The sequence below is a fragment of the Gymnoscopelus braueri genome (genome assembly GCF_963280865.1).
Source record: "Gymnoscopelus braueri genome assembly, chromosome: 3".
Lineage (NCBI taxonomy): Eukaryota > Metazoa > Chordata > Actinopteri > Myctophiformes > Myctophidae > Gymnoscopelus > Gymnoscopelus braueri.
Window position 1 is genome coordinate 15,202,547 of NC_137612.1, and position 11,401 is coordinate 15,213,947.

Below are 11,401 nucleotides of genomic sequence, written 5' to 3' on the forward strand. Positions count from 1 at the left end.
CACAGAGACGTTATAGTAGATAACGTTATCACATTTATGGCCATAGTTATCATAGTGCTTGGTGTGAGCTTCCCTTTCACAACAACGTGGATATTCATATGTACCCTTCTTGTGCACAGAGAGCATGAGGGGGCGGTCCTCCGGGTGAACGCAGGTCAGCAACGATGTTCCAATGAGATCCTGAGGAAGGTATCCTAGCAACGGCACAGCCCTGTGGACAGTATAGCAGTCGACTCGGAGTCAGTTCCATTTCCTTTCAATCAAATTCTCTCTCTCTCTCTCTCTCTCTCTCTCTCTCTCTCTCTCTCTCTCTCTCTCTCTCTCTCTCTCTCTCTCTCTCTCTCTCTCTCTCTCTCTCTCTGACTACTACCCACTTAACACAAACACTCCACATACTTGACTGCTCTGTGTGTGTGTGTGTGTGTGTGTGTGTGTGTGTGTGTGTGTGTGTGTGTGTGTGTGTGTGTGTGTGTGTGTGTGTGTGTGTGTGTGTGTGTGTGTGTGTGTGTGTGTGTGTGTGTGTGTGTGTGTGTGTGTGTGTGTGTGTGTGTGTGTGTGTGTGTGTGTGTGTGTTCTGACCTGTCGTCCACCTCCAGGAACACACAGCCAGGAGAGTGAGTGGTGGTGAAGATGCGTTTGTCCATGGGGATCCGAGGGGCTGCAAGGAAGGAAGAAAAAAACACACGTTATGATTAAACATATTACTTTTGATTGATTGAATACTTTATTGACAGTTTGCAAATAGTACAGCGGTACGATTATACAATGATGCTAAAAAAAGAAAGGAAAAAAAGAGACATGATAATGATATGAGTACATTGTGCATTGTCAATAAATAAATCTAAAAGATAAAAAAAGAAAAGAAAAGGATAACACAAAAATCCCAGAAGGCCTGTTTCCATTGTGATCCTATGTATTCAATTAATCGTGACATTTAAAGACATACAATAACATACAAGAGATCATCAACACTAGGAGCAATAAAAGTATTTGTTGCAAATGCAGACAGGTGCTCTTTTATGGCTGGTTTTGAAGGAGGGTAGGGAGTCACACTTTGGCTGTTGGTAGGGCATTCCAAACTTTAGTGGCATAACAGTAGAATTAATTTAAGCTCCACCAGCTCCCTCTGGTGTTGTGCCTGAGTGTTGTGCTCTCACGTTATTGAAGTAGTTAGACAGGTACATGGGCACTGTGGGCCCGTGAGTATGTTGAAGACCAGGCCCATTGCAAGTTGCTGTACTCTGTCCTCTACCCTGAGCCATCCCACCCTAACATAATTCTGTTGATAGGAGGCTCTTTGTGATTAATACGTTATGATTAAACATATCATTCTGTTGATAGGAGGCTCTTTGTGATTAATACGTTATGATTAAACATGTCATTCTGTTGATAGGAGGCTCTTTGTGATTAATACGAAGCATGATGGGTTCATCAGGTATTTAGGTCAAAAAATCATGTGATATTAGATTGTTTTCCATATCGCCCAGCCTTAGCACAAATATAATAAAGGAAATAAAAATCTGTGTGAAATCTGTGTGTCAGGAAAAACCCAGAACAGCTTAACGAGATGATACATCCCGGAGTAATGATGTTAAATACGGAATAGTGGGGTGGAGAGATGTAATTTGATTAATTTGATTGCGTTTAGTGTTTGTAGTTTGTCGTACCCTCATATCCTGAGATGATGCGTTCAGCGAGTGCCAGACAACATGACTCCTCCGTCCCACTCGTCCCGGTTCCCTGGACCTTCAGCAGGTACGGGGTGATCCGGAACGGGTTGTAGCGCATCTCGCCCTCACGGTCCTTCCCACCCCTACACACACACACACGTGCGCGCGCACACACACACACACACACACACACACACACACACACACACACACACACACACACACACACACACACACACACACACACACACACACACACACACACACACACACACACACACACACACACACACACACACACACACACCATTTCAAAATGTCAGTCAGATCAGAAACAGTGGCATGCTTTCTCGCAAACACACGCACAAAACTTTTTAAATTCCCTCTTTTCTCCCATTTTTCTCCAATTATATACCAATTCCCAATTTGAATCACAGTGACACTCATGTGCGTCACAGTGCCAACGCCTACAGTTGGTCACGTGGGAGGGGGTTCAGACACGTGGGAGGGTTCAGATATGTGGGAGGGTTCAGATATGTGGGAGGGTTCAGATATGTGGGAGGGTTCAGATATGTGGGAGGGTTCAGCTATGTGGGAGTGTTCAGACATGTGGGAGGGTTCAGACATGTGGGAGTGTTCAGACATGTGGGAGTGTTCAGACATGTGGGAGGGTTCAGACGTCTACAGTTGGTCATGTGGGAGAGGGTTCAGATATGTGGGAGGGTTCAGTCATGTGGGAGAGGGTTCAGACAAGCACGTGTCTCCCCTGACACACATGAAGTCACCAGCTGAGGGCGTAGGGCGTGTGGAGGAACAAACGTCCCACCCGCCCAGTTCCCATCTTTGTATGGCCAACAAGTCCTAATGTACAATGTGTGAAACAGTGTGAAAGGAGCCCCCCCCCCCCCCACACACACACACACACACACACTAGTGCTGTTTCCTAAACAATGAACAGAATAGTAATTGATGTAAGATTATGATGTTTTAGTAATATTGTTGACAGTGCTGTTCTACATACTGCCAACCAGGTGAAGAAATCACAGATTGAGGCTTTTAACCTTTGCTTTTATATGAAATATCCGAGACGAGTAAGATTTTATGGAACATATTGCTAGTTGTTTGACCACTTCAAATGCTCAAATCTTACTTTTGTAGAAAATCATTTACTTATTATATTATACTATACTTTGATACTATGACCTTGTATTTCTGGGTTCCATAATATCGGAAATTGCGAATAAGCACATGTGCGTACAGTACAAATACTAACCTGATTCTGCAGAAGAAAGACTTGACCTGGGCACACTCGAACAGAACAGCTGCTGTAGAGTGAGGAGAGACAAGTTAGTCTACTGCAGTGGTTCTCAAACATTTTCATGTCAAGATCCTGCACACTGTTTTCACATATAGTTTCAGTTCAGTTTCAGTTTATTTTTTAGTTATAGTGCAACATCACCCCAAGGGGTCTCTGTGCACTACACAACAAGTCATAAAAAATGTACAGCAAAAAAACGAAAGAAAATTTACAACAGTTTAAAACCACAGGGCAAGAAGAGATGGTCACAGCAATGAATTCAATAAAACTAAATAGCAATGAATTCAAATGGAACCAGACGGTTACAGACGTGTAAGCAGTGTTCATTTTGACAACAAATTCTGATTTAGTCTTAACACACCATTTAGTTTTAGCCCTATTTTAGTCATCTCAGATTGTTTAGTCTTAATCTAGTCTTAGTCGACTAAATATCAAAATCTTTTAGTCTTAGTCTTAGTCAACAAAATGAGCACTGCCTGTAAGGGTCCATTTGGTACCCACCTCAATTAACCCTGTGAGTCCCTGGACCTCAGGAAAAAAATTGTATCTCTGCTTCAAACTCAGACAAACGCTGGGGCAAAATAACAAAGCCCCCGGGAAAACAAACGCCCACCTGTGGGCGAGCTGCTCCACGGTGGCAGGTGCGGCTGTGCGGTGTGGGAGTAGAAGACGTTGACGTCTTGGTGGAACAGCAGCTCCACGAACTTGGCCGACTCCAGGAACTTCCTCTTGCAGCAGAGGATGCTGGGAGCCTGCTCCGACGCGTACAACACGCGGCCGCTCGCCAGGGAGAACGCCACCACCAACGAATCCTGCACACAGGGAACAGAGATTAAGGTTATTAGGGTAAGCAGTGGTGTAAAGTAACTAAGTACATTTACTCAAGTACTGTACTTAAGTACAGTTTTGAGGCATGATTACTTTACTGGAGTATTTCCAATTTTCAATACTTTTACTTCTACTCCACTACATATCAGAGGCAAATATTGTACTTTTACTCCACTCCACCAGTTACTTTGCAGATATAAATCATTATATTATAAAACATACATTAACCACTTTAGCCCTATTTTATACCTAGGCTATTTGAAAATAGCCGATCTACGCGACGCGTTGTGAGCTTGTAGATCTGCTATTTTCAAACATTTCAGTACTTTTACTTTTGGTACTTTAAAGGGATTGTTGGCAACATTAAGCCTAAATTTGAAAAATATGTCTATATATATATTTTGCATTTTTTCCCCTCTATCAGCCACTATATAATGATGCTGGGGTGTTTTCCTGCATTGAAACACAGTCCTCTTTCTGAAATCCGTATTTCCCTACTGTTTATGTTAGTGTCGGGCCGTAAATTAACGCACGCATGTGCGCATCCGTGTCCGTGTGAACTTTTTACTTTCGGTTTGAAAACGCTCTCAAACTTCGTTTTTGAGGCACATAATTTACTTTTCAGATAGCGGTTGGATAGAATTTAGTTGTTTAACTTCATATATGTGGTCAATTTGTCATGAAAGAGCCTATTTAAAAATAAAAATTCAGAGAACCGGCAGGGGCGGGCAGTTCCGCGAATTGTATCCGAATAAAGGAACCCATATTCGGCATGGCCCGTTTAGAAGTCACCTTAACTCTATGGAACTCCTCCCTGCGTCACCCCCTGGTGGTCGGGGAAACGAACTGCAGGAGTTTTTTTCTTTGTTTATCTCTGAATCGCCTACAATCCCTTTAAGTACATTTTGATACCAATACTTTTGTAAATTTTGAATAGCGCACTTTTACTTGTAACAGAGTACTTCTACATTGCGGTATTGATACTTTTACTTAAAATGTTAAACAGAAAATGCATTTTCATGTTGGGATACCAAGAATTTTATCCAATCAGGATAGAGAACTCAGTCAGGATACAGATTAAGTGAAATTACTCTCTCCTGATTGGCTGAAATCTTGTCACCTACTGTACCTGAAAATGTATTTTCTGTTATTATCAAAGAGCTGGAGAGACAGGGAGACGACCCCTGTTACTGAACAAACACTCTATAACAATGAGTAAAAAACGAATAAAGCTTGTAGATCTGCTACTTTAGATGTTTTTTCATTTGAATCCTAAAATGTTAACAGTCTTGGACCTGACAGTTTCCACCCGACAGAGACGATGTGGGTTATCATCACTGAGGTTGGTTTATATATAATGACATCGACTCCAATTTCAATGACCTCTATCTGGTGCCCCATTGTGTGTGTGTTTGTTTGTGTGCCAGTACAGCATGTTACCGTGTTTTTAAGGGTGTGTTCCGAGGTCACCCTCTCCAGTTCCACCAGGGTGCAGACGGAGGTGTCTCGTCTCTCTTCCTGGCCCTTGCTCATCAGCAGCTTGTAGTATTCACTGTTGGCTGAAACACAACAACCACAACAACAACAACACATATTTAGACTAGTTGCAGAGATAGAAAGCCCATTCATCCAGGCTCCCAGTGAATCATTATTCTGTGTAAAAAAATATTTAAATGTTTAATTATATTATATACTATATTTAATATATACCCTTTTTTGCGGTTTTCAATTATTTATTTTACACAGAATCAAATGTTTTATGGTAATGAATCTTCACCAGGAGCCTGGATGGCTTGGCTTAAAATAATTAATATAAATATTCACACAGTGATGACGCAACACCGCCATTCAGAATATGGGAGGCATTGCGGACTCCCCATTGGCTTAAAGGACAGCCAATGAGGAAAAAGTAACGAAAAACTGACGACCAAGCACAGCGACTGAATTATAGACCACCTTCCGCTGCGACTGCAAGATGGTAAAAATAAGTACAAGATACTTGAATTTCGGTGATAAAGGGACTCTAGTCTTTTCTGGTCACCTTGCACTTGTTTGACACAGTTGAGGGCGTACTGAAGAGCGTCCACCGTCCTGGCCTTGCTGCGGCTGCTGCGTTTGTCTGACGGGACCCTCTTCTTCATCTCGGCCACCGTCGTCATCATCTCTCTACGGGAGTGGCCTCTACTCGCGTCTGCGTGCTCACTGGTAACGCACACGCACATACACAGACACACACACAGACACACACAGACACACACACACACACACACACACACACACACACACACACACACATACACACGCATGCACACGCACACACACAGAAAGAAAGAGAGACATTCCATGAAGTGAAACACATCGTGGGCTGTGCAACACAACACACACCAACACTGCTTCAAACAGGGACGCTGGAAGTGGGAGTGCTGAGGGTGCTGCAGCACCCCCTGGTGGTGGGGAGGAGAGAAAAAAACATTGGGAGATTTTCTTTTTGTAAAAAAAAAATATATATATGTTTAAGTATATATACACACACATATATATTAAAACAATAATGTATTCAACTTTGGGGAATAAAATAGATGTTGAAAAACATGTTTGTTTGTTTTTTAATGACAAGAACACTGTCTTTGTAGTATGTATGTGTGTATGTGTGTGTGTAAATAACTAGGAACTATACAGCGTGCTTGTGCACTGTCTGCAGCTCATTGTTACGCCGTTGTGTGTGAAACAAAAAAAAATAAACAAAAACATTTTGTCGAGACTCCCCCCCCACCTTATACAGCTTATTCTTGCTCTCTTAACTACTTCCAGCGTCTCTGGCTTCAAATGTAATTGAGCGTAAAACACACGTCGTAGACAAACACAATTTCGGGCCTGGGCTGCTAGCTGCCGCCCACTGCGGCCGTCTGTGTGCTGGCCTGTCGACCAGACAGTGAGCCTGACCAGTCCTGGACAGTACTGCAGGACGATGAGCCCGCCACCACAGACTTAGAGCTGAAGGGGGGAAAAAAAGGGGTGAAAAGGAACTATTTTTAAGCAACAGTTCTTAGTTTCTTACGCATATTTCAGGGTTCCCACAATTTTTTTGAACTATGGATTTTCCCTCCATTTCCAGGCCTATAGGGATCATACGGTGCGATAATGGAGGCTCTGGAGGCGCCATCGATGCACCAAGACAGACTCGAGCGAAGGTGTTAGGTGACAAAAATAACAGATCTGCAAGCTAACAACGTATCACAGTGTTACACAACGTGTTGTTAGCTTGTAGATCTATTGTTTTTGTCACGTGACTGTCCTGTATACTACATCAGGCCGCTCTCACGCCGCTCGTGCAGCGCAGGACTACGTTCTACCATGTTACATATTTCGCGCAATGTTAGACAAAACTTTTTTACGAAATATTTGATTAATTCCAAACCATAAAAATATTTCCAGGAATTTCATGACCGTGGGAACCCTTATATTTCTGTCTTTTCTGTCTTTTCCACTAAGTCGGGGACAGTGGGACAGCTCTCTCCAGCTCTTTAGTAGATAATAATAAATAATAATAAAAATTAATTTAATAGATATTTTCAGGTGGGTTACAAATTTCATCAAATCAGGAGAGAGAACCCCACAAAGACCATTGATCAGCTTGTGTTCCAGTTCCAATTTTGTGTGCTTCATTTATTTGTTTAACCACTTCCAATTTCACTTGTTTATCATGTATGAGTTCTCTCTTCTGATTGGATGAAATCGGAATCCCGACCTTAAAATGTATAGAGTTGGAGAGACAGAACAAACACTGGACCTATTTTAACACATTAAATAACGGACTCTTTAAGAAAGTAGTATTCTACAAGTGCTTCCATATGCCGAGTTCAGTCTACCGGCAACAAAGCAACAAAGCAACAAAGCTACAAGCGTGGCCAGTTACGTTCTCACCAAGTCGCCGTGGAAGTGTTGCTCAAGCGCTCGTTGACATGTTTTTTTTACACAAGGCCTTATTTTTATAAGGTCTTGTGTGGTAAACTTCCTTTATACCTATCCTCGCTTTTGGAACCAAAGGTTACTGGTCACTCAACACGTTCACAAACACACATTAGATATACCAGTCCACGTAAGAGCAGTGAACAAGGAAAAACTGCATTCATGTATTATGCTCCACACAAATGGAACAAACTTCAGGACTCTCTGAAACTGTTGCGATTGGTCTCAATAGAGACATTCAGGGTGCTTCTTGAGGACACACTACATAGTGACTGCACCTGTTTCATGTAACACTGTTTATTTGCATCTGATTTTTAAATCTCTGTGTTGTTATCCATGTCCTCACTGTATTGTCTGATTCACCGCCTTTTGCGATTATTTTAATGTTGTTTTATGCTTCTGCTTTTCTTTTTTGATTTATTGTTAAAGGAGGAGTTCACCCAAAAATGTGCTTATTTTCTATCAATTACACACCCCATGAAGCCTTGATTTCATGGATTATTTTTTTGTGGCATTCCTAAGACAATAATTTGATGACCGTGTGTATTTCCGGTAGGAGACACAAATAATCTACTTTGTGTCTCCTACCGGATACATTAGCCGGTAGGAGACGGGAATCAAATTATTGGCTTAGGAATGCGACAAAAACAAAAAAGAATCCATGGATTCAAGGCTTCATAGGGTGTGCAATTGATAGAAAATAAGTCGTTTTTTGGGTGAACTCCTCCTTTAAATTAGTTGTGACATTATAATGTGATTCAAATGTTTGTTATCAGGGCGTCCTTGAAAAAGAGAGCTTGCTCTCAATGGGTTTCCCTGAATAAATAAAGGAAAAAGAAAGAAAGAAAGAACATGGTTATGGTTATGTTTGTTAGTGTCCCGGTACATTGGAGAGGTTAGGGTTAAATACTACAGCGCAGGGAATAGGCCAACGTCAAGAATGAGTTTTCTTGTGTGTGAGAAAGTGAGTGGAAATGGCGTAACATAAACCAAAGGTGATTGATTGACACTTCACTGTGCCGTCTGAGCGTTGAAAAAAAGGTTGAGGCCAGCAGCTTGACTATGATTTGTTGTGCGTAACAGCTGTCTGTCACCCAGTGACAAGTGTCAGATGTCAGTTTGTAATTCACGTACTACTGGTGATAGAATGCACATTATATTTATCTCTTGGGCCAATACAAGTGCAGCGTGCCAGGTAAGTCTTTCAGGTCTTTAAGTCTATTTATATGCCATTTTATTGTTGACATATTGCACACGATACCTACGACTCTATTGACTCAATTATGGCGGCTTCCATTGGAAATGACTTGTAAGCCTGTGGCTTTGTTGCTGCTAGTCTGAACAACACAGCAATATTACAATCATTTCAAGTTGTATCGCGAGAGGCGACAGCACTTTTTACACCAGTGTATTAACCACTTAAACCCTAAACAGTTGACCGCGCGCGGTCCCCCAGGCTAAGAATCTAGCCTTGGAATCCAGCTAGAATCTAGTGGCTAGAATTAGAACGGCTAGAATCTAGCGGCTAGAATCTAGTCTGGAATCTATAGCTAGCATCTAGCCGCTATATCCTCTAGTACGGTGGTTCTCAAAGTGCGGTCCGGGGACCCCCAGGATTTAAAAAAATAAAAGGAATATTTTCGTCATTTTTAACACCACAAATCTTGTATGGGTTCCTTGGCACATAATCTATTAAGATGGGGGTCCACGGCCAAATACACATTAATTTAGGGGTCCTTGACATTTTGAGAGTTTGAGAACCACTTAGTATTTCGCTCTACAGCCGTGAGCTCACAGATCAAATTTTCGCCAAATGTTCGCCCCCCAGAATAGGGATGCTATAGGGTTCAAGTGGTGAGGACGTTACAGGACGGGATACCAAAAAAAAAAGTAACTTGCCTCTTGGAGGTGGAGGTTGAGATGGATCCTGTGGTGCTGCGAGGACTAGAAGAGAGGTCGTGCTGGGATCCGCTACTAGTCATCATCATCTCCTCCTCATCATCCTGGCCGGCCTCTACGCCCGAACCTACGCTTTCCTCTCCTCCCTCGCGTCGTCCTCCCGACCGCCTCCTCCTCCTCTCCTCCTCCTTCTCCTTCCCTCCTCCTCGTTCCCGTCGCCCAGACGACATGGTCTGCCTCCTCCTCTCTCCGGCTCCTCCTGGTGGTGCTCCCGCCGCCGTCTCCAGGGATAATTCAGACACCTCCTGCTCTCCATCTGGGCCGCTGTGGCCTCCTCCTCCTCCTCCTCCTCCTCCTCCTCCTCCTCCTGGCATAATAATATTCAGGCTCGGTCTCTTTCCGACGTGGTTCTTCATAAGCGCCATGAGGTGGAACCACAGTCCATGTTGTGCTGCAGGTGAACCAGAGGAGATCCGATGGACGCTGCGCCTACAAGCACTGTGGAATGTAGAGAGGAGAAGACAGACAGACATAACATCAGCACCTAGCATGGACAATTGAACTTAGGCACTAGGCATGTAACGATTCACTCAACTCACGATACGATACGAATGACGATACTAGGTTCACGATAAGATTTTTCACGATTTTTTAAACTATTTTCCAGACAAACGACCGAAAAATCTTTTTTTTATTATTTCTCTTACACAAAATAATCCAGTATTTTCTTCTTATTTTTTTTTAAAATACTGTGTTTTCTCTTATCCTCTTTTCCATACAGTAGCAAATGACTGAAAACACAATTCTCTTACAAAGATCCTGTATTTTCATTTTTTTTTGGTCTTGTCTCCATTGAGCCCTCTGCTGTTTGCATCACATATTTTATTAAATCCATTTAAATTGTCACCAGTTTGAATCAATTGTACCGGTAATCGATTTACGATAAATCGTTACATGCCTACAATTGAACTTAGGCACTTGAACCTATATATCCCTATTGTGGACATGTCATTATAGGCAAAGAATATAATAAATATATTTATTTTGTATCTACTAGCTCACAACACATTGGGAGGATACAATGCATTGTTAAACTAGGAATGTACTTTCCTCTTCTACCCCGGAGTTGAAGTTTTTTAACCTGGTTTCCTGCGTATGTGCTGAATGCGTTTACATTGAGCCAATAGATAGATAGAGCCTGCCTGTTTGCTCATCAGGGGTTAAAATGAATCTTGACCTTCAGGTCAAAATTAGTGTCAGATTCCTGTGTGTAGGTGAGACATGACCTTTGACACGATCTAAATGTAGAAGAGCAGGGAGACGAAATACAACCACCCCGATTGTATAAGTTATATTGTATTAACATACTCTACCAATACAAAAAAAGTTACATAGTGCCGCTTTAAGTGGTTCAATATACTGAAATGACAATTAATCGTCAACTTAAACTTCAAAATGGTGACAGCCATATATAGAGTGAGAGAAAGCAGAGCAGAAACCACAGAGCAATTACAGTAACAGTACTGACTACAAACAACCAACCCTGATCTGTATCTTCAGCGACTAGACGTGCCCTGCCTTCCTTTACCATTACATAACAGGCTCTAGCTCTAGTCATCGACCGCACATACATTAAAACACAGCTACACCCCCCCCCCCACACTGTTATCATAACTGCATCGTACATACTGTAATAGATGAGTATCTCTCTCTCTCT

The 11,401-nt window shown here is 42.3% G+C and overlaps 1 protein-coding gene across 1 annotated transcript in view; it reads right to left on the reverse strand.

The window, feature by feature from the left end:
* Nucleotides 1-9,840, reverse strand: part of per3 (period circadian clock 3) — a 26,904-nt gene extending 17,064 nt beyond the window's left edge. Inside the window, exons 1-9 of the mRNA XM_080422505.1 lie at nucleotides 9,685-9,840; nucleotides 6,666-6,810; nucleotides 5,858-6,018; nucleotides 5,257-5,375; nucleotides 3,602-3,800; nucleotides 2,944-2,995; nucleotides 1,668-1,813; nucleotides 580-658; nucleotides 105-211 (exon numbers count right to left, since the gene is read on the reverse strand). Coding sequence (XP_080278631.1) covers nucleotides 105-211; nucleotides 580-658; nucleotides 1,668-1,813; nucleotides 2,944-2,995; nucleotides 3,602-3,800; nucleotides 5,257-5,375; nucleotides 5,858-5,978 — 823 coding nt within the window. The 5' untranslated portion in view covers nucleotides 5,979-6,018; nucleotides 6,666-6,810; nucleotides 9,685-9,840. The remainder of the gene's footprint in view (nucleotides 1-104; nucleotides 212-579; nucleotides 659-1,667; nucleotides 1,814-2,943; nucleotides 2,996-3,601; nucleotides 3,801-5,256; nucleotides 5,376-5,857; nucleotides 6,019-6,665; nucleotides 6,811-9,684) is intronic.
* Between the last annotated feature and the right edge of the window lie 1,561 nt (nucleotides 9,841-11,401).